This window comes from Aedes albopictus, chromosome 3 (assembly GCF_035046485.1).
Source record: "Aedes albopictus strain Foshan chromosome 3, AalbF5, whole genome shotgun sequence".
NCBI lineage: Eukaryota > Metazoa > Arthropoda > Insecta > Diptera > Culicidae > Aedes > Aedes albopictus.
Genome location: NC_085138.1, coordinates 33,764,656 through 33,789,114, shown reverse-complemented (window position 1 = coordinate 33,789,114; position 24,459 = coordinate 33,764,656). Strand labels below are relative to the sequence as shown.

At 38.2% G+C, this 24,459-nt stretch overlaps 1 protein-coding gene across 2 annotated transcripts in view; it reads right to left on the bottom strand.

Annotated features, from left to right (window-relative positions):
- Nucleotides 1–24,459, bottom strand: part of LOC109419229 (nicotinamidase) — a 175,994-nt gene that overhangs the window by 36,160 nt on the left and 115,375 nt on the right. For both annotated transcript variants that reach the window (XM_029867516.2, XM_029867513.2), the window contains exon 4: nt 14,954–15,058. In XM_029867516.2, the coding sequence (XP_029723376.2) occupies nt 14,954–15,058 (105 nt within the window). The remainder of the gene's footprint in view (nt 1–14,953; nt 15,059–24,459) is intronic.

Here is a 24,459-nt window from a genome sequence, read left to right as displayed (position 1 = left end):
TTTTTACTATGAAGACGGAACACGCGATCCTTGTCAAAGTTAATAGTCAATTTGTACGCTCAACTGCTCAAGTGCTGATGGTTGGGATTGATATGAGCGAATGACCTATATCAAGGAAGTGACTACGATTTGCTTTTGGAGTTATTATTTTTGTTGTAAAAAGTTTGTGATTGAAAAAAAATTGAAATATCCTTCCATACTCTTGTCTGAACTACGTTTCACAGTCATAACTTGAGTATTTTTTTTGGCCCATAAGCCAGTTTTACATTCGCCTGTTGTGTTGCAGGCAAGCCATCATTAAAATTTCGTTTACGAAGCAGATCCTAAACCATCCAGGAATTTTTCTTCTACTAGTTACTATCGCATATATGTACGGCGGAGAAACAATTTCATGGCATATGATGTTTATTGTTAACATAACTTATTCACATAAGCGTGCTACCAAACTCACAAAGTGTCGAATATATTTGCATAATTACATACTGCAATCATTATACGATTTTACTCGGTATTTTATTTCATAATGCCAAATTAGGTCGCATTGCTGTATGAATAAAGCCGCATATATGCAAAAACTATCTCGTTATTGTATTCACGCAAAGTCGCATAAGCGAGAATCCTTCATATTAACTGTAGAGTTTGCCCTTGGTGTATAGATGTGCACCGTGCGATCTAATTGAATAATTCTCAAAAACCAGCACACCCAGCACCAGGGATGGCATGCTCCTCAGTGTGAGTGCAAGTGTGCGCGGTTTTTATATGAAAATGAGTTGCACTGTGCACATTTTCAGTGCGGAATGCCATCCCTGCCTAGCACCCAGGTAATGTATGCCACCTTTACTCTCCGTAAATAAGCACATTAAATTATTTTTAAAAGCACTTATCAACAGATACGCTGTGGACTGATATTTTTTAACTGTCGCCATGAGACAGAATCTCTGGTATACATAACAGTACGGTCATCCAGACACGCTACGAACAAGAGTGCGGTCATCCGGACATGCTGTAGACATGGAAGTGGTCATCCGGATACGCTGTGTATAAAAGTGAGGTTACCCGGATACACTGTGGACTGTTTTTTTTTATTGTCGCAATTACTACAGTATGGTCATCCGGACCGGACACCCTGTGGACATGGGTGCGGTCATCCGGATATGCTGTGCACTAGGAAGCGGACGCGCTGTGGACAATTTTTTACTGCCGCCAAGAGAGATTTACTAGAGTGTGGTCATCCGGACACACTGTGGACATAAGTGCGGTCGTCCAGACGCGCTGTGGATTGGGGTGCAGAAATCCAGACGAGCTGTGCATAAGAGTGAGGTCATCCTGAAACACTGTGGGCTGTTTTTTGATTGTCGCCTAGGACAATTACTAGAGTGCGGTCTAGTAATGTAGAGTATGTATGTCTAGTATGTAGATTAGAAAGCGGTAATCTGGACGCGCTGTAGAATGTTTTTTTTTATTATTGTCGACCAGAGACAATTACTACACTGTGGTCATCCGGACGCGCTGTGGGCTGTTTTTTTGATTGTTGCCAAGAGACAATTACTAAAGTGCGGTCATCTAGACACGCTGCCGCTGTGGACTAAAAAGCGGTCAGTCGGTCGCGCTGTGGACTGTTTTTTTTTATTGTCGCCCAGAGACAATTACGAGGTAGTCAAATTTTATATGCAGGTACGCGGGCATGGACAAGAGGATTCTCACAATATATAGACCATATGATTACAATGCATATCAGACATCAAATTGAAAATCACGTAAATATTTGCGCAAACCGGAATAGTGTCATATGGGTAATTCTCGCTGAGACCGGCCCACTATTTACACCTTGTCTTCAAAAATGTTCAAGGTGGCGATTTTCTGAAAGTCCTCGCTGAAAAAGTAAGGAAAACACATTTGATTACCGTTACTCAAATTGATGGACCCCCCGTTAGTTGGAGCAACAACAATTTTTGAAGACCCCTAGATTTAAACCGCTATAACTCGATTTTTTTTAAACCCACATCAAAACGAATTGTTGTTGAAAAGAGGAAAGATAGAGCTTCTATTTACAATTATAAAAAGTTTTGTCGGCCATATTGATTTTGTCTTGGATTTTTATACCAAAACATATTTTTAACCATGATGGCAACCACCGATTTTCAAAATGTTTGCATCAATTGAAAGCTGAGAATTTTATACATAACATATCAATAACTTAGAGATGTCTTTTTCTTCTTTCAAAAGTTATCTGCCGTTTTGTAAACCATGTCACTTTTGCGCACTGGGCCCGATGCCGGCCGTTTACATAAATGCAGAGCCGTAGCGTACGGTTGGCCTGTTACCCGGACAAAACTCGCGGTAATACTACAGCAGCAAGTGACCCTTAGAGCTGTGTCTCAAGGTCGGCTTACTACTGGGCAATCGGAGGGGCTCCGCGACCAGCGTGCAGAGTACTGTCACCTTTCTTGGGTTAGGGGAAAACTATGCAAAATTTGAATGGAAACTATTGGTGTTTATTGAAAAATCTATTGTCTTGAATGGTGTAAGTGTAATTTATTAAAGGACTATTGTACTTTATGGGGTAGAGTGGGTAGTTTTATTGAATATGGGGTTTTGTGGACGTACCGGTACTGCTGCTGTAGTAGAGCGCTGCGTAGACTCGATGCCGATACCGATGCTGCTGCGGCTGGACGGCCTGTCCGCCAACGGATTTACGGCTTGGGGTGGTGTAGTAGTGGTCGGAAAATGGCTATTGGATCGGTAGTAGATCGGCTTGACGGAATGGTGCGATCTACGTGTCTCGCTGGCGTCTTCCCTCCTTGACGGATATCGACAGAGCCCAGGACAAGGCCGGAGAGACTCTGCCGAGAGGGGTCCTCCTTAACGGTTAGGGCACCTTAGGGCCCGAGGAACAGGTCTAATGCGGATAGTGACTTCGCAACTGCAGAGCGTATTGTGGTCTTTTACGTGTTAGGCGTAGTGGCCAACAAGGGACCACTAGGCCGACCCGTGTGCTTGGCCAACTCTACGTTGGCGTTCAAAATGGTGGTGGTGTACCGTAAGGTACCACAAAAGGTCCTGATTGAACAGTAGCTAATCACCCGTATTGTTTCACCACTCACTTTTCAAACTTCTAGGGACACTTTTATTTAACTTTATTTTAACGATCCGAAGCACACGAACGCCAGATACTTTATGAGGAATGGCGGGTCCTTGTGGGCCAATCCCTGCCTTTTCCTCTTTCAGAGACGACTATTGTTGCCACCCCCTTTTGTCCTGCGGTCTACGCCCGCCTCATAATGTTGTTCTCCCCACTATGTCTCAGGCAACATGTCTTCTACTTGTCCCCACTCTATACCGTTGTAATGTTCTAACAATTTGAAATTTGAAACTATCTAACCCTACTCACAAACATACAATTTTTATTCATTATAATTTAATTGACCCTACTAACCCAACACCTAATAACCTAAGAGACGTGACAGTATACAAAATAAACAAATAGCACATATTAAAAATCATAAAATATTGTAACACACGGTTACAGGCCTCCGCTAAGGGCGCCAGTCTCAAAGGGGCGCCGAAAGAACATAAAGCTTGAAGGAAACAGGAGTATGCTACTGTTTTCTTGAATGTTATCAAGATTTCATCATTACCAATATTTGAGAATGATCATATGTTTTTACGTTCACTGAGGATACTGCAACTCCGAAAATCATACGAATCAACTATGATTTTTTGCCACAAGAAATTCTTGCGAAAAACATAGTGACGAACTATGATTTTAGATTTAAAGCGCCTACTATTATTGTCATACTGTTATTGTTTGAATTTCATAAAACTCACGTATGAAAATCATATCGATAACGTAGAAAAATTGAAACTATGTCTTATGACTATCATACATATTTTTATGAGATATTTTGCACAAATTAAAAAAAAAACGCAACCTGGAATCGAACCAAGAACGTCAAGGTAGACGAGTGCGTGCTTTACTCATACGCCAATCGACGCTTCGGAAGTTGAAGTGGTTAGAAGCCAATAAAAGGTTTTGTTGTTTTTCAGCAATGGTGTTTCATAACACATCTTATGATTTTCATATGAAGCTTCTTATGAGATTTTTCATACGATAAGTCTTTTGGATTTCGCTTTTCAATGTATGAAAAGCATACGAGAACTATGAAATGATGAAAAAAATTAAAATTACTGATAAGATGTGAACTATGAAAAACATACGAACAGTATCCTCAGTGTTCTTCCACATTCTTCAGATTTCTCTAGATTATTTTGAATTTTTATGTTACCTGGGAATTTAAATACTTTTTTTTTGTTTTGAGAAGCTATTTTCGTTTTTTTTTATTAAGCAATAGATAATCAATAAGCTTTCGACAGTTTAGTGAAAGTTTCTTCCTGTAAATTCCAAAACATTCGCACTAGGAAAGGTCTTGACACAGAGAGTTGTGGTTACGTGTGTGGTCTTGAGGTTACGTTCGAGGATTTTCTTCGCATTAAATGAAAGTATTTCAAATGAAAAAAAATCCGACCGTGCTCTTTTAGTTCACACAACTGTTATTTCCAGTAAATGTTTGTTTGCGCTTAACCTCTTGTAGATCTTGCAGAATTGTTTACGTCGTTTTCACCCAAAAAGTTTTTTTTATTTCTATTCCCTCAAATAAAAATTTATATTCCAGAAATTACTTCATCAATTTAACCAAATATTCCTTCAACATTTTTTGCTAGGTTGCCTTCAGAAAATCTTTCAAAAAATATTTCAGAAATTTTCTCAAAGGATTTTTTTGAAAAATTCTTTAAGAATTCCTCTAAAAAATTTTTTAGAAACTCATTCAGGAATGGAGAGGCGAACCAGCCAAGGGCTGAAAGTCTCTTTAATAGAGACAAATCAATCAATTCAGGAATTAAAAAAAATCAAATAAAAAATTCTTCTGCAGATTCTTCTTTTCTTGAAATTTCTCAAAGGAATTTCTAAATTCCATCAGAAATTCTTCCAGGAAAGCTTTCAGGCAGTTATCTAGGAGTTTATTCAGAAATTAGTCAAAGAATTTGTCCCGATATCTTTCCAAGAATTTTGTTGAATAATCGTCCAATTTATTCAGAGTTCATAAATTGTCTTTGGAATTCTTCTAGAAATTCCTGCAAAAGTATCTTTAAGGCTTAGGTACCTAAGAACTCTTCAATAGATTTTCTCAGTAATTCCGCCATAAATTCCTATGAAAAACCCTGCAGAGATTCCGTTAGAAATCCAAAGAATTCCTTCAGAAATTCTTCCAGGGATTTTTTTTAGAAAATCTTCTACGGCTTTCTTTAGAAATTCGACTAAAGTTTACTTCTGAAAGTCATCTATAAATTTCTTAAAAAACAAATAATCTATCATATCGCCTGGAAACTCTTCCGTCCCGAAATTGTTCCAAGCTTACTAAGGACTGCTTGATATATTTCTGCAGGAATTCCATAAATTTCCTTATAAACTCCTCCAGAAATCGTAAATTTGGAATTCATCCAGAAATTTCTCCAGATTTTCCGTTAGAAAATCTGCTTTTGATTCCATCCAAAATGTATCTAATGGTTTCTTTTGAAAGCCTTCCCCTGAAACTCAATTAAGTACAAAACAAACAAAAAAAAAATAAAAAATACTGTAAGGTTTGTTGTAGAAAATGTTGCATAATTTATTTATATTATGAATCTGAAATATTATTTTTGATTATTGAGCTGGTTTTAGTGAGATTCTTGAAATGCAAAATGTGTTTGTACTTATACTTGCATGAGAGAAAAAGATTTTGGATAATTTTTGAGTGACTCCAATTGAAATTCCTACAGAAACTACACGAAATGAAAAATACTATAAGAAAATAAAAACAAAATCGAAGGGAATATGTGGGGCGCCAACCTAAACCAAATTTGCCAAGGGCGCCATGGGACCACGCTACGGTTCTGCATAAATGCTACGTTTTTTCGCAATGTTTACGAACACGAATTTAAAATCTGAACCCACTAATGGCAAGCTGAAGGTTTAAGCTTTTCAAAACACTAAAAAAGTTATACAAACAATGCCCGTATCATTGAGAAACAATCAAAAACGGAAACGAACCTCCGATTTACCCAAATTTTGCGGCAGGTGCCTTTGTGTATACATGCAGGCGTACCCAAGAAACAATCAGCATGCCTTAAAGGTTTACTCAAGTTTATTCCTGGTTTTAAACGAGTATGTGAAAAAGCTAGTTGTTCTATATTAGTTTTATGTGGTAGTTTTTCACTTTGCAACTTTGGCATTCCTTAAAACAATCATATAACTTCTGCTATAAACATCTTCAGTGAAAGACTAGTAGACTAGTAAGTAGTCATGGATTGGTTTTATCACTTATTATATACCATTTCAATAAAACTTTCATTTGCGGTTGTTGTCGGAGAGTTTTTTTTGTAAACAAACACACAAAATTGTGAGGCAATGCATAAAACCAACAAAAGATTTCGTGGTCGTAACATAGACCAAAAAAATGCTGTGATAATACCGCTAGTTCTATCATAAGCTCAGATATGACCACCTCAGGAGGGTTAGTCCTATTGGATGACTCATCAGGAACACAGAGTTTTATCAGAAAAATATGTCGCCTAGCCGGGATAATTTATGTAAATACAGAAAAATCATTACTAAATATTATGATTTTACGTACAGTTTGAGATCAAACTTAACGATTCAACACGTTTCCGTCATGCTTATTTTCAGAAAAATTACATAATGTCTTTGAAACTCCGCTATGTTGAAAAACCCTTTTAAGCACCCAATTCCATCGAGTAAATTAAATGCATTTAACTTCCAATTAATGCACAGTTTGTGTGGCGCAATTATTTTTTGTCATTATCACAGTCACATTCATCACAAATTTCCCGTGGCATGTCTCATAACACGTATTAAATAGGAAAACAAATCTGAATTTCAGATCGACATCTTTTCAATTGATGGCTGCATAAAAAAAAAAAACAAGCATAATTTTTTCTGAAGATCGAACATTAGTGAGAAATAAACAAAACAAATGTTTGACAAGTCAGAAGATGGTTTTATTTAGAAGGTTGTATCGGGGATACGATAAAACTATGATACAACCCGAAATCCTAAGCCAGTTTGCATACGTAAGTCCTGTAGATCGTAATAAGACTGGGCCAACTAGCCAGAACGTGGGCTTATGGAGGCATATTAAACCTCGAGATGACTTTAAAGTCGGCATCAATGGTTTTATGTTTAGGGTTTTTGAATCGCTAAAAAACTTCGATAAAATCAAAATTGTTACTTGGGGTAAACTCGGATGCTGTTGCATGTTGTTTTTTTTTCTTTTTTTTTAACCCTCCACTGACCCCCACACCAAAGAGCTCACCCTGGTAATGGACACTTACTAAAAAAAAGAAGTTAATATTCGCGGAGACAAGTAATACAAATAAAGTGAAATCCCAGTGGAACTTAGTTCCTTTGTTGTTGCCGGTGCGCATGGAAATGTATGGAGAAAACGTGGCTTAATTTACAAAACTGCAGATAACTTTTGATAGGAAAAAAAGACATCTTTAATTTTTTGATATGTTATGTATAAATGTCTCATCTTTCAATTGATGCAAAAATTTTGAAAATCGGTGGTTGCCATCATGTTGAAAACAATGTTTTGGTATAAAAATTCAAGATGGCGGCCAAAATCAATATGGACGACTTAACTTTTTATAATTGTAAATAGTAGCTTTATCTTTCCTCTTTTCAACCACAATTCGTTTTGACGTGGTTTTTGGAGAAAATTTTAAGTTATAACGGTTTAAATGAGCCACCATTTGGCCAAAATCGAGGGGTCTTCAACAATTGTTGTAGCTCCAACTAACGGGAGGTCCATCAATTTGAGTAACCAAATGCATTTTCCTTACTTTCTTAGCGAGGACTTTCAGAAAATCAACACCTTGAACATTTTTGAAGATAAGATGTAAATAGTGGGCCGGTCTCAGCGAGAACTACCCATATATCAACTGGTAGAGCTACTCGAATGCTGAAGGAAAAAGCTGATTTGAAGAAAGAGATGTATACGATTGAAACATTGATCTTGATCATAACCTGGAGCCTCGAATTTTCTAGAGCCAATTTTCTTCAACGGCCCAAACACAAAACACACAGGAAGTCCATCGCTAATTCATGCAAATCACCCTTTGGTGGTGCTAATGCTTCCTTCCTGTCGTGTCGGGTTAACACACCAATCATCCGATTAGCAGCACCATCAATTTGCATTTATTGTTGATCATTTCTGAGTCCTCTTTCAACACACTTACTATTCCAAAGGTATCGTCCTTAGTTTAGTATAACAGGCAAATCACAACCCTAGCTAGCACACAAACCGGACCGGACCAGACCGGACCGGAAAGTCCGTCTATCGTCGGAAGCGCACTGCAAATGAATCGACTTCCCACACGCTTCACCGGGGGCCAGAGTCAGAGTCAGAGCTAAGCCACCGCACCGACGGATAGCTACCGGTCGGTGGTGGTCTTCGGCAATAGAGTTGTTTTCTTTGCGGATGAAAAATATACACGTTTCGGGGGTAGATAACTATCAATTGACTGTGCAATGTGCAGTTACTGTGGTGGATGGTGTCTTACCATCATTTGGAACACGGTTGCATGCTTTTGGAAATCAAGATAGGATACCGAAAGGAGCAGATTTGGAATTTGCACGGAGCAAATTAATTTATTGAAATTCATCACGCAACCGCAAGGGATCTTGAGTTTAAACCTCTACGATTGGATGTCGGAGTGAAATAGTAAATTTATGATATTTTGATTCTAATTTTTTCATCGATGGTAGGTGTTATATTCGTTTTTTTTTATCTAATTAATTCTTGTGAATTCTAAATTACATCTAAAACTTCATTCAGAAGTGTGTTCACTTCTGCTCCGTTAAATATTCAACTTTTCCATTTCAGTAGTAGATTGAAAAATTGACTAGATTCATTTGATAGAGGTACAACTTGTGCTGCTAACATCTTACAACCCTTTGCATGAAAACTCTTCCAAAACAAAACAAACTGTTTTCGCCGTGTCACTCATTTCACTAGCATCATGACTGAGCATTGTCTATAGAGGGCATTCAACCAGCAATTAACGATCGATATTCTTCGTATCAAAAGAGACTCATAAATATTTATCCAGACCACGGAGTGCATTAGTGAAAGCACATTTTTCGAACCACTAGTACCCACGGGAACTACGCATATCTCTACCTCCACTCGATTGCAAAGCTAATACTGATTTTGTGAAAATATTGTGGTCATCGAAACATTTCGGTGATAGCCATTGCTAGAACCTGGATCAATATGTACATGTACATGTACAAATTTCTGGGTAGTTGTAGCGGGCAAGTTGCGTGTATAGTTTTGCATATCTGAATGAAATGCTTTCTACTAGTTTTTAGGAGCATAAAGTAAATAACCGTGGGCTGCTATACGAATGCTACAGTCAAAGTTTAGATTCAAATCAACTTAGAAAAACACAACCACAGATTGCGAACCGAGGAAACCCAAATTCTCGTTGTCCAGAAAATTCAGCTCAAACCAGAACGCGGTGTACTTGTACTTCACTGCCATGATCGCATATAAGTCACATGTTTGCTGGATTTCCTATGCATGTAAGACAGATATGTAATTCACGGCAGTGCAGGTGTGCTTACTTTGGTGCAGAACGAAAAAAAAAACGAATTGTTTGCAGCGTGAATGTAGATTGTAGAAGCATAAATTTGACTGAGTTTGGAAGTTTTGCATACTTGACGTTAACTGCCGAGCGAGAGCAAATGAGAAAAAAATAGGAGTCTTTGGTGTAGTTCCAAATAAGTTCTTCAATAAGGGTCCTCAAAATCTGATTATTTTTAAGCTCTATTCTAATCCATATAGAATATAGATACAATACATCTATAATGAATGAAAAAGATATTATTAAGATAATGACTGTCAGATGACATTGTCCGATCACGGACACTTGAATGACGAAGGTTAGAGGATCCCAGCTGGGGCGGCCAATTCCTCTTCGGAATGCTGGGGATGATGCTCAGACTGTGTAATCGGTTTCTGATAACTGTCCTGAAAAGTACTGGTGGTTCGGCTACATGGAGAAAGAAAACTGCTTTCTGTTGCTGACTAGACGTTTATTGATGTGTGTCATGCAACGGCTAGAAACTGAATGACAAATCGATCAATGGAGGTTGGATAGGATATGGGTGTTGTAAGTGTTGGTGGCCGAAATACTCGTGGCTACTCGAGTTGTGTCGAAATAACTCAGAAATTCTTCATAAATTACTACAACAGTGTTACGTTTCACATAAAACTTTAAAATTTTCCATACAGAAGATTGTTCAATCCCAGCTGAAATCTCAAAGAAGTCCTGGGAGGTTTCCATATAGGAATTCTGGGTGAAATATTTGGAAAAAGATTTAGAGGAATCCCGGCTGGAAGCTCGGAATCCTTGAAAAAATCAAAGAAGAAACCCCGGGTGGAATTAGTGGGAATCTTTCAAAGGTACTTATATCCAAAGGAACTCCCATTGCATTCTTTGAATATATATTGGCAAAAATCTTTGAAAGAATACTGTGAGAAATATGTGGAGAGATCCCAGCAGGAATTCCTCAAGGAATTCCGGATGAAGTTCCTAGAAGAATCCTTACAAGATTTTCCAACGCATTCCCGGCAGAAATCCCTGAAGGAGTCCCATAGAGAATAGCTGATGGAAACCTTAGAGGATTTATGCTAGGAACCCCAGCTGGAAGCCCTGAAAGAATCATAGAAGAAATCCCGAAGGAATTCCTGATTAATTGGAAAAATCCAAAACAACATAAACCCCCCGAGGCTAAATTGGGAGACAAGTTTTCAGAATAAAAGCCATTATATCAAAAACAAATTTAGGCTGCGCTGTTTTGAAGCTAGACTAAAATTGAATGTTAATTATCTCATTGTTCATTGTTTTTAACGTTAAATAGGTAAACAAAAGTCATTGATTGGCGAAGTTAGGTGAGGAGGTTGTGTTGAAGCAAAAGTAAATGATTCCCGAAACCGCATGAACAATATTTCATTCAGATCGAAATCTATCGAGTTAAAAAGGGCGTATTTTCCTTTTTTTGTTGGAAATGCTCTATGTCTGACTGTGTGGAGCTGAGACAAGAAGTAGGCATGACTGCACAGTGAAAAGGACTATTTGGGGGGAGTTTTGAACCGCCTTTTCTGAGCCAGTATTATTTTTTTTCAGAGTTTTAGAACTTTATGTTGATACCACCGGTTTCAAAGACATTTTACATATTGACAACAGGACAACAACTTGGCAGCTACGCCCAGTACAAAATCCGATGAACAAATCATCGGTTGGGAATCACCCAACAAACCGCTCCCACTGGTTCTGGCCGAAGTCTATAGTCCACACAAATTTTGAAAATGTTGTATGGGCGAAAGTCTACGAGGGGGGGGGGGTCTGAGAATGCCACATGAGTTTACGGACAACGTCTAATATTCGTAAAAAAATATCAACAGCTTTTTCAGATTTTTTTCCCATTATAGTAGAAGCTCCAAGATTCCTCCTCCAAGAAGATCTCTTAGAAAACAAAATCATAATAAGTGAAAATCCTGCAGTAATTTCCGAGAAGTATCCGCAAGATTTCTCGGAAAAAATACTGAAGGAACTCCTGCAAAAATAAAAACTAAAAACTAAAATAACGGACAAAATACCTAGAGTCATCCGTGCAGAAACTCCTGAAAATATTCTTGAATAAGCTGGAATAACTTAAAAAAAAAAACAAAATAATTCCCACAGCTTTGCCTCAAAAAATCGCTGATGAATTTTAGGAAAAAAAAAAGAACTTCTAAAGGGTTTTCTAAAACAAAAATCCTAAAAAAGTTTTGAAGAAACTCTTGAAACAAAAACAGAATAAATTCTTATAGAAACTTCCAGTAGGAATAGATATTCTTCTCTTTCGACGGAAGAATTCCAGAAGGAATTTCTACGAAAGTGGGAAGAGCTCCTGGAAGAACTCCTTGAGAAACTTCTGAAAAAAAAATCTGGAGTAACTTTCGAACAAATTCGAACGAATTTGCTGTATAAATCTCAAAGAAATTTCCAAAAGAACTTTTGGAAAACAAATTCAAAGGAGCTTCTCGATGAAATCACAATGGAAATTTTTAATTAGCATAAGTACTTCTGAAAGAGCTCCTGAAGCAGATTTTGGAAAAATTTCCGCTGGAAGTTCTTTAAGAATTACCAGTGATACTCGTAGAAGTTAGAGGGATTCTAAGGGGAACTCCTAAAATAAAATTCAGATGGAATTTCTGAAGGAAGTTTCAGCTGAACACCTAGAGGAGCTCCTGGAAGAACTGCGAGAAGAATTCCCAGACAAAATCCCGAACGAATTCCCAACGGAACTCTCAGAAGAATTACCAATGGAAGTATCAAGGGGATACTCCAGAAATTTCTGTGAACTTCGTAGGAGAATTCTCAGTGGAACTCCTAGGGGATTCCCCAGTTTGATCCCTAGAAAAAATCCTAGTGGAGCTCCTCAGAGGAAACTTTTTCTAAGGAAATTTCTGGAGGAACTTCTACAGGAACCCCTACAGGGACTGTATAACTATTAGAGAAATTCCCAGTGAAACTCGTAGAGGGATTCCAAACAAACATTTTTGCTGTACAAGAGTGGAACGAACCACTCTTAAGCAAACTTCAGCTTAAGAAACAGTTATTCAACTAGTTATGTTTCTTGGGTTTACAGTGGAAATCAAGAAAAAAAAATCCAATTAGAACTTTTAGAAAGAACCCTGGTAGAATTCCTTATGAAACTCACCTTTATTGCTTCTGAATTCTTCAACAATATTCCCGGCGGAACACCTGGAGTATTTCTCAATGGAATTCATTATGGGCTTTCCAGATTAACTCCTGAAGAAATTCTCAGTTGAAATCTTAGAGGTATCCACAATGGAACTTCTAGAAATTTTCCCAAGAGAACTCACAGAGGAATTCTCTAAAAAAATCTTAGAGAATTGCCGTGGAACTCATAGAGAGGCTTCCCGGCGAAACCGCTAAAGATTCTCCCAGAATGTCCGAGGACTTTCCCAAGAACTCTTGCTAAGATTTCTCCTGGAACTCCTACGAAGTACTTTTTCAGGAACTTTTTCGAAAACATGTTCAGGAATTCCTACAAAGGTCGTACGAGCTATTTATTTCCAATCCTACGAATATTATTTTAAAAATATCTACCATTTAAAAAATAAATAATTTACCTACAAGGAATCCTATAGAAATTTATTCTAGGACATATCCTGCAATTTTTAGAAGGAAAACTCCAGAAGTTTCTCTGGGAATTGCTCAAAGAGTTGTTAGAAGATGACACCAGGAATTCATCTAAAGGCTTTTTTCCCCAAGGATTGTTCCGGCATTTCTTGAAGATTTTCTTCAGTAAATTCTCCAAAAAATCACCAAAGTTTCCTACAAAAAAAATCGAGGGCTGTTCCAGAGGACTCCCAAGAAAGTTCACCAAGGTTCCCTTTTGAAATGTCCACACGAATTATTTCAAGAGTTCATCCAGAAACTGTTCTTTGTATTGCAGCGGAAATTCCTCCAAACATTTCTCGAAAGAATTATTCATATTTTTTATAAGTTTTTCGAATACTAAATTCTGGAAACAAGGATTTCTTCAGAAATTACTTCGAAGATTTCTCCAGAAATTATATCAAGCATTTCTCCAAAAGTTCCTCGGAAAATGCCTTAAAAATATCCTATTGAAATTACTCCAAGTCTTTCTCCAGAAATGTCCCAGTTAATTTTTCCACGAATTCTTCTGGTAAAACTGCCAAGGTTTCCTCTAGAAACTCCTCTAGTAATTCCTCTATCAATTTATCTGAAACCTAAAACCTGATTGATTTATCTTTATTTGAGAGACTTTCAGCCCTTGGCTGGTTCGTCTCTACCTAAAACCTCCTTCATGAACTCATCGAAAACGTCCTCCTAGATTCCTCCAGAAGCTGTTCTACGGAGCCTGGAGAAGATGTTTCCAAAGAATCTGTCCATGGATGTTTCCAAAAATTCCTTGAAAATTATTCTCAAATTCTCTCTGGAATTCTTAAGATGACGTCTACAGAATTTTCTCTAGGCATGTCTAAGAAGATTATTCAAGGAAACTTTGGAATTACTCCAAAGCTTCCTCCAAAAATTACTCCGATATATTTGTTGAAATTTCTCCAAAAATTTCTTTGAAAACTCTTCCAGAAGTTTTTCCGAGGTTCCCACTTCTTTAAAAATTACCTTGGGAATATTTTTTAGCAAGTTCTCTGAAGCTCCATGAGAACTTTCAAACCTGCCATTACAAACTCTTCCGTGGATTTTGCCGGAAAATTTCCTAGATTTTTTTTCTTGGAATTACTCTAGGAATTCTTAGTAAAAATCTTTCAATAATTTATGTTCATTTTAAAACTTAAACCGCAAAGACTTTCATGAATAAATCATGAAAATCATGAATTTCTTGGAAAATCTATGAGCCATTTCGTGGCGAAATTCCCAAAAGCATTTCTGAAACATGAACTGAGATAATTTATTTTGAACGTCGTCACAAGTTAAAACGAAAATACGCGAGCATCATGTCATTTTGCGATGATCAATCGTCATAACGGTTACTTCCATATTGTTTTAAAATCAAAATTCCCACACATTATGTATTCGAGAAAATTGAGGCCAGGCTACTGAAATGCATCACTCCTGCTTGTCAACAAAATCACAGTTATGTCCTATTATGACTGAGCAAAGGAATCCAGAAACACATTACTGAAATTCATTATTTAGTGCAAATTTATGTGAAGATGAAATAGCCTATCAAACTAGAGTTTCCAGACGTCGTAAATGCGAACAAAACTCATTTAACCCGGCAGCGGTCGCGTCGTGTACTCGTAAAACTTAATAATCAGCAAATACCTACCTCCAGTCCATTTTGCTGGGCACTGCAGTTGCTAATGTTCAGCGATCCACTGATGAAGTCGTTCTGCACGTCCACGATGAGATAGGCGCTGATTGGTCGTACAATCTGAAATGATAGACGAACGACAGGAAAAACGAAGTTAAATTATGGTTGATTGGAAGTCGTAGGGATGTTGAGGTTCTCGAAGCATTTTTTTTTCCAACCCAGGATTATTTCTAGAAAGTCCTTGATGAACCTTGGTTGAACACAACTACAGCATTTCGAACTGTAGAGTAAGGCTGGTCCAATAAAGCCATAAAAAGTTAAAAAGAAAAAGTAATTATCTCATGTAGAATCCTACGTTTCATCACGTAAGTCAATCTCAAACACAAAGTTTGAGAAACCCTATCCGAAAGGATCTTCTTTACTAGCCAATATACACTACCCGCCATAAATATGGAATCGCATCTTCTAGTATTGCAACACCCCAATTGAATATTGCAGCACCCCAAAAAGTTTGGCATCACCTGAAAACCTTATTTTTTACTAAACTATATCTCAAAAACCGTATCCTCTGCAAAGTTTAGACCTTCGGCAAAGTTGTTCAGCAGGTTTATGACCTTCACATGGTGAAATGTTTGGTACGTAATTCCGCCATTATGTGGCGCTAGTGTGCATTTACAATGAAGTACTTTGACATGGTTTATCTCAAGATTCTGACCACTTAGAATGTTCGTGTCTTCAGCAATGATGATCAGAAGAGTTATGGCTATCAAATGGTGGTAATTTTAGTGCGTAATTCCGCCGCTATGTGGCGCTAGTGTGCATTTACAATAAAGTACTTTGACATGGTTTATCTCATGATTCTGACCACTTAGAATGTTCGTGTCTTCAGCAATGTTGATCACAAGGTCTATGTCTATCAAATGGTGGTAATTTTAGTGCGTAATTCCGCCGCTATGTGTCGCCAGTGTACATTTAAAATGAAATACTTTGACATGGTTTATCTCAAGATTCTGACCACCTAGAAAGTTCGTGTCTTCAGCAATGTTGATCAGAAGGTCTATGGCTATCAAATGGTGGTTGGTTCAGTGCGTATTTCCGCCGCTATGTGGCGCTAGTGTGCATTTACAATGAAGTACTTTGACATGGTTTATCTCAAGATTCTGACCACCTAGAAAGTTCGTGTCTTCAGCAATTATGATCAGAAGAGTTATGGCTATCAAATGGTGGTAATTTTAGTGCGTAATTCCGCCGCTATGTGTCGCCAGTGTGCATTGAATTGTCGCCAGTGGAACCTTGAAAGAAACTGGAGAAATCCATGAAGAAAATTCTGGGCTTATCTCTGCAGGAACTGCTGTATGAAATCCTGAAGGAACGACTGCAGAATCAACGAAAAATATCCAGGAGAAATTCCGAAAGATTTTCCAGCAGAAAACCTCAAAAGAATTCAAGTGGGAGTTTAGAAGAATATTAGAAAAAGAATCCCCAAAGGAATTCTAAGAGGAATCAACGAAAATTACCTAAGAGGTTTTTCTGGAGGAATTCCAGGAGAAATCCCTGAGAGAATTCCAGTAGGAATCCCCGAAGGAATTCTAAGAGGAATCCCCGCAGGATTCCAGAAGGAATCTTCGAAGGAATCTCTCAAGATATTGCAGGAGAAGTTTATGCAGGAATCTCAGGAGGAGCCACCGAAAGAACTTCGGAAGAAATCTTCGAAGGAATTGCGAGCGGAATCCTCAAAGGTTTTTTAAGAGGAAACCCCCAAGAGGAATTTCCATAGGAAGTCAGAAGGAATCCCCGAATCCTTGAAGGAACTCTAGGAAGAATCCACGAATTCTAAAAAGAATTCCCGAAGGAATTCTTGGAGAAATCACCGAATAAATTCAAAAAGGAAACCCTGAAGAAATTCCATGAAGAATTTAAGGAATTCCAGGAGGAATCACCAAAAAAAATAAAAAAAGGAATCGCCACAGGAATTCCAAGAGGAAACTTCAAAGTTATTCCAGGAGGAGTTTCCGTGTTAATTTTAGGAGGAATCCCCGACGGAATATCAGGAGGAATAGCCGAAGAAATATCAAGAGGAAACTTTGAAGGAAGTCCAGCAGGAATCCACGAAGGAATTCCAAGGCAAATCCCCGAAGGAACTCTAAGAGGATACCCCGAAGGAATTCCCGGTGGAATCCATGAAGGAAGTCCAGGAGGAATCTCCAAAGAATTCCAGAAAGAATTTTTCAAAGTAATTCGTGAAGGAATCCTCAAAAGACTTCTAGGAGGAACCATCGAAAAAAAATTAGAGGAATCCTCGAAGAAATTTCATGAGGAACCCGTGGACAAAATTGAAAAGGAATCTTCGAAGGAATTTTAGGGGGAATCCCCAAAGGCATTTCAGGAGGAATCCCCGCAGGAATTTCAAGAGCAAATTCCGAAAATAATCCTGCATGATTCCCAAAGGAATTCCAGCAGGACTCTAGTGGGAACTTCCAAGGGAATTCGGGTGAGAATCTCCAAAGGATTTCAATAACGGATCAACGAAAAATATCCTCTGAAAGAGTTCCAGGAGAAATCCTTGAGGGAATTCTAGAGGAATCACCGAAGGAATTCCAAGAGGAATCTCCGAATGAATTCTATAAGAAATTCCCCAAGGAATTCCAGTAGGAAACCCCGAAGGAATTCTAGGTGGAATCCCCGAGGGAATTCAATGGAACATTTCTGGAGCAATCTCCGAAGAAATTCGAAGGGGAATCACAACTGAAATCCCAAGAGGAAACTCCAAAGGAAATCCAGGAAAAACCTCCGAAGTAATTACTGGAGGAGTTCCCGTAGAAATTCCAGGGGTAATCCCCGACGGAATGTCAGGAGGAATCCCCGAAATAATTCCAGGAGAAATCCCCAAAATAACTCTAGGATGAGACCCCGAACGAATTCCAAAAGAAATCTCCGAAAGAATTCAACGAGAAATCTCCGAAGGAATCCCTGAAGGAAGTCCAGAATGAATACTTCCAGGAGGACATCCTGAAGAAATTTCAAGAGAAATCTCCGAAGAAATTACAGGAGAAATCTCAGGGGGAAGAGGAAACCCCATAGGAATTTCAGAATAAATCTCCGAGGAAACACTAGGAGAAATCCCCGAAGAAATTTCAGGAGGACTCCTGGATGAATTCTATGAGGAATCCCTGGTGGAAATCAAGGAGGAATCTTCGTGGGAATTCTAAAAAAAATCATCGAAGAAATTTCAGGAGGAAACCCCGAAGGAATTTTAAAAGAAATCCACGACAGCGTATCAGGAGAAATCCCCGAAAGAATTTCAAGAGGAATCCTTGTAGGAATGCAACATTAATTTTGTTTGTGCACTGATCACCGGCGCGAAAAATAAAAACCGGCGGCGTAACAAACTGCGGCGTATGGCCTAGGTGATCAGAATCATGAGACAAACCATGTCAAAATACTTCGTTTTAAATGCACACTGGCGCCACATAGCGACGGAATTACGCACTAAAATTACCACCATTTGATAGCCATAGACCGTCTGATCAACTTTGCCGAAGACACGAACTTTCTAGGTGCCCAGAATCATGAGATAACCCATGTCGAAGTACTTCGTTTTAAACGCACACTGGCGCCACCTAGCGGCGGAATTACGCACTAAACTTACAACCATTTGATAGCCATAGACCGCCTGATCAACTTTGTCGAAGACACGAACTTTCTAGGTGGTCAGAATCATGAGATAACCCATGTCAAAGTACTTCGTTTTAAGCGCACACTGGCGCCACCTAGTGGCGGAATTACGCACTAAACTTACCACCATTTGATAGCCATAGACCGTCTGATCAACTTTGCCGAAGACACGAACTTTCTAGGTGGTCAGAATCATGAGATAACCCATGTCAAAGTACTTCGTTTTAAACGCACACTGGCGCCACCTAGCGGCAGAATTACGCACTAAACCTACCACCATTTGATAGCCATAGGTCCTCTGATCAACTTTGCTGAAGGTCTAAACTATGCAGGTGATACGGTTTTTGAGATACAGTTCAGAAAGTGATGAAGTCTTCAGGTGATGCCAAACTTTCTGGGGGTGCTGCAATATTCAACTGGGGTGTTGCAATACTAGGCGATGCGATTCCATATTTATGACGGGTACGCATCACATGTAGGTCACGTCTCATCTCGAATTCTTCTTCCCCATCTCGGAAAGAACCAGTCGTACAGATGAATAATGGAAGTCAATTCCGGAACCGAGAGCGCACAATGGATAAATTACGAATGCATACTGCATTTATCATAATCAGAAAATATGTCTTCATTCAGTCCTCTCGTGAAAAATGCATCCAATATGTGAGCTGCATGCACAAGAGATGCTGCTTTCAAGCTGCAGCAATCGGTTATCGATTGAGTTCCATTCCCTGCACAGAACACAGAAGATAAATCCTCCGATGGTCTCAATAAACCGCTCAAAAGAGCGATGCACTTGCGTTTGAAGTGAACCGCTTATCGCTGAACTCGTCCTCATTCCGTTCGTTGTCAAGCTTTTATAGAGAAGAAGCCGCCCCGAAGCGATATGGATCTTTTGTTTTCCACATGGTCTCTGGAGACATAAGGGCCGAAATGATTACCATCCGTTGTCGAGTTTCAACGAGTCTATGTGGCTTTGGGTGGCTTTGTAGGTAAGTACTCAATCGTTGTTGGAAAATAATAGTCAGCTACCGGCAGCTGATTAGAGTGTATTCTGGGAAAAACCCTTTTGATTTTCTTGAAAGCTTTATATGAACACTGTCAATTTGCTGTCCAAACGAATTCAATAGAATGGAATTCCAAAACTGTCTGAATAGGGGAGAACGTGTGCGTCTCCTAAATAAACACTCTGTTTTAGACAATAAATGTACTAAGTTATCCATCAATTACACATAACTTGATTAACCGCAGTTGCTCTTCTGTTAAAGCAAGGACAACTGTATTTATATGATCGACAGCAATCGATGTTTCTGTAAGTTATTTGACGAACACGTTGAAATGGGTATGTTTCTTCCAACGGCGCTTTTCATATCGATTCCCTAATTGTTATTTGTCTATTCACTCGAAGAAAAAGCGTATATGTAAGCGACAAAACATTTCAACATATCAATTGAAGTTTTCTAGTTCATGCAAATGAGCAAGCACTGGGGTGTTTATGGTTTGGGTACATCGAATACCTACATCAGTGGGCCGGCTCCAGAGACACGTTCTCTTCCATTTGGGCGCAATACATGGGGAAGGATAATAAACGACGAACCCTGTGCAAAAAAAATCGACCAGTCCTGCTTGTTTGTGCCAAACGAGATATATATTATACGTAACACACGACATAATGAAAAAAAAAACTCGGTCTGACGAGTCAAGTGCTGAAGCGGAAAACAAAACCGACGCTAAGTGATGACTGGTCTCCATTCACAAGAAAGGCGACCATTTGAAATGTGAGAACTTCAAAGCGATAACCAATTTGAATGCCGCCTACAAAGTTCTGTTCCATGTCATCTTTCGTCATCTGCCACCTAAAACGAACGAGTTCGTGGTAAGTTATCAAACCGGATTCATCGACAGCCGGACGACAACGAACCGAATCTTCACCGCACGGCACGGCAAATCCTTCAAAAACATCGGGAATACCAGGTCCCAATGCATCACCTGTTCACCGACTTCAAAACGGCATACGATAGTATCAACCGCACAGAGCTATGGAAAATCATGAACGAAGAGATTTTAGGAGTGTTTGACAGCATTTCAGGAGCGTTTCAAGGGGTTTCTGGAGCCTTTCTGAGCTGTGGAAACGAAGAACCTCATGCTCTTATTCCCATGATACTCACAACAGTGACCCACAGTTGATTGGTAAGCATCACCGCCTGCGAATCATAAGGTCATAGGTTCAATGCTATGCTGGATGTTGGCATTGTTTTTTCAAGAAAAAGGTCGACAAATCTTGTCTGATCTTATTTTGATCTTGTAATATCTCAATCAAACCAATATCAATTTTTGTTTTTCAGTAATTCAAACAGTAATACAGCCATTCCATAGAAAAACGATATGGTGCATCTCCGATTGTCGTGAAACTTGGTGGGTTTGTAGTTCTTCTGAAATAATTAGAACCGTATTTTTTATTTCGTCATTAGGGTGACCAATTTTCATATAGGGTGGTTCAAAAATTTAAGGTTTTTCAATACTAAAAATTTTCAAAAATCGTAACTTTTGAACCAGTTGGCCAATACGTTAAAGGGGCTAAAATGTAAAGAGTACTATAAAATATGCAAATATATTTGTTTTTTCACGTTTTCATGGTCTCGGGACCAAAGAGGTACCCTGGTTTTATATTTTTATCAGAAAATTCAGGAAATTTGGCGTAACATATCAAAAAATCAAAGATGTATGTTTTTTTCAGTTTGATTTTTTTTAAAATAAAAGGTCAAATTTTCCCATACAAGACACTTTTTTAAATTTGATTATATTTTGATTCCTTATAATATTATGGACACCAAAAACCACCAGGAATCACTTCAAAAAGTTTTATGAGAATTTGCAATTTCAAGCAATATTAGAGTAGCTAGTACTGAAATATATGACTCTCTATATTTAAAAAATCATATCTCAAAAACAAAACAGCATACATTTCTGAATTTTTGATATGTTACGCCAAATTTCCTGAATTTTCTGATAAAAATATAAAACCATGGTACCTCTTTGGTTCCGAGACCACAAAAACGTGAAAAAACTAATATATTTGCATATTTTATAGCCCCTTTAACGTATTTTTCCTGCAAACCACAATTCACTAGCTTTCAAACAAAAAAAAAGAAGTTTAAAATCGGTCAAATTGTCAAATTGATTTTTTGAAAAATTTTAGTTTTGAAAAACCTTGATTTTTTGGACCACCCTATATGAAAATTGGTCACCCTAATGACGAAATAAAAAAATACGGGTCTAATTATTTCCGAAGAACTACAAGCCCACCAAGTTTCACGACAATCGGAGATGCACTATATCGTTTTTCTATGGAATGGCTGAATAACTGAATATGCTATTCATTAGATTTTTCCACCTACTCAGGAACAAGTTTCAGGGACATTTCAAATTGATTACAGTTTAGATTTCTACTACACGGCTTCCGTCTACACGGTCACCTATTACACGGATCCATATTACACGGCAGTCCAAGTTGTAGGAATCACAGAGCTTATGGGATTCCGCCTAATTGGGGGTGTGAGCGAATATCTCAGGCGTATCACAAGACAGCGCCATACTTTCTTTGGCAATGTTGTAGTACTAGAATATATCTAGCACACAATGCCAACTATCATCCATTTAGTTAAGTTATCACATGCGATATCTCAAGATCTACTGTATTTGGAACAATGCTGTCTTCAGAGAAGTTGTTCAGTAGGTCGACAACAATTTGGTAATTCACCAAATAACGTTTGCATTAAAAAAGGGCTCTTTTTCAAAGTGTGCTTGATAAATGTATAAGCAAATTATAAACAAGTTGTTATTTTTATTTACAAACTGCATATATTGGTCGTGCTAGAAAAATTGATACAGGCAGTTAAAGCCAGTTTTGTTGAAGTTAGTGAAGATATTGGTTACAGTAGTTAAAAACAACCGTGCCGACATATTTGTCAATATTTTCTATCGTTTTGAACAATTTTTCTATAAAAACTATTACATATTAAGATGCGTATAATCGTCATTTTATTTCTCCTTATTAACTAACCCTTTGAAATCATCGAGAAACTTGTGAGAAATAAAGATTCCATGTTACCCGAAGTGTAAAAAACAGAAAATTTCGACTTGTAGTTATGTCTTGCTAATCGTCGTTGTAGATGCATGTCAAAACAGAATATCATCATCCCCATGATATTTGAGAATAAACTAGGATAACTTCCCTGAACATTTGGAGTAATTGATACAAAATTTTACCAAATCTTTGAAGGAAATTCTGTTACCGGAAGAAAAATATGATTTAACCGTATTTTCTTAATAGTGATGCCCTACTTCGAGGCGCCATTATTATGTTAAATGATCACAATCATCTAAGTCTCCCATGTATTTTCCTCAACCATGCATAGGTATATTCGTATACATTTTTGAACGTTTTTATCTCAATGGAGCACGGAGATAGACTGCAATGCATTGTATGTGCTTAGTAGAAAATCATTGAAAAAAAAACATGGAATTTTTCAACACCGTTTCACATTTATTAGAATAGCTTCACAATGATTGCATATATCGTTATGAAAATTTGAGTGAAAGTAGTTAACAAGTTTCGAAATCGGAGAAAATTTTTGAATCCAGAGCAGATATACAAGTATCGTCTTCGGCAGTTCATTAGTTCATCAAGTCAAAACCTATCTGGTGATTCTACATTTAGTTGGTGATTTCGCCACTAGATAGCACTAGTCGTCAAGTAAAATTTGAAACTTCTTCGAGCAAGAAAAGATCAAAATTGAGTAGACACTCTTCTATCGGCTGTGAATCCAGAAATTAGATGTTCAAAATTGTATTTCCTAATAGCGTCGCCTAGCGGAGAACTACCAACTAATTGTTGAATCACCAGGTTGTTCTCTACTTTCTGAAGAGCTTTGCCAAAGATAACACTTTTCTACCTAGGTACTATGGATTCCAAGATGAAAACGTTTAAAACTTTCCCAACTAGCACCACCTAACAGCAAAATTACCAATTTATGGTTTAAAACACCAGAATGCTCTTGACTTCCTGAAAAACTTTGCCGAAGGCATTACTATTTTACCTGCTCTGGATCCCGACATAGAGAATTTTAAAACTTTACATGACAATTAGCGCCACCTAGCGGCGAAATCACCAACTAATAGGAGAATCATCAGGTTGCTCTTGGCGTCCTGGAGAACTTTGCCGAAAACGACACTTTTCTATCTGCTCTGGATCCCCAGATAGAGAGGTTTGAAACTTCACTTGACGACTAGCGCCACCATTAGATTGCTTTTGACTTCTGCCGTTCTACAGCAAGAACCTGAAGAACTTTGTCGAACTTTTCAATCTGCTCTGGATCCCGAGATATAGAAGTTTATCTTTTCTTGAAAACTAGCGCCACCTAGCGACGAAATCATTAGCTAATTGTCGAATCATCTGATTGCTCTTGATTTTCTAAAGAGCTTTGCCAAATAGGACACTCTTCTGTCTGCTTTGTATCCCGAGATAGAGAAATTTGAAACTATACTTGACAACTGCCCAAGCAACACACATGGTTACAAAACAGTCACGGCAGCGTAAGTAAGGGTGGCACAAAAGCCACTGTGATTTACTGCGCAACCATTACATACGCTACCGTGACTGTTTTGTAACCATGTGTGTTGCTTGAGTAACGCCACCTAGCGGTGAAATCATCAACTAATTGTTGAATTGTCAGATTGTTCTTGACTAATGAAAAACTTTGCCAAAGATAACAGTGTTCCAAATAAACTAGATCTTGAGATATCGCATGTGATAACTTATGAGTACTTCTACATAGCGCCTTTATCAG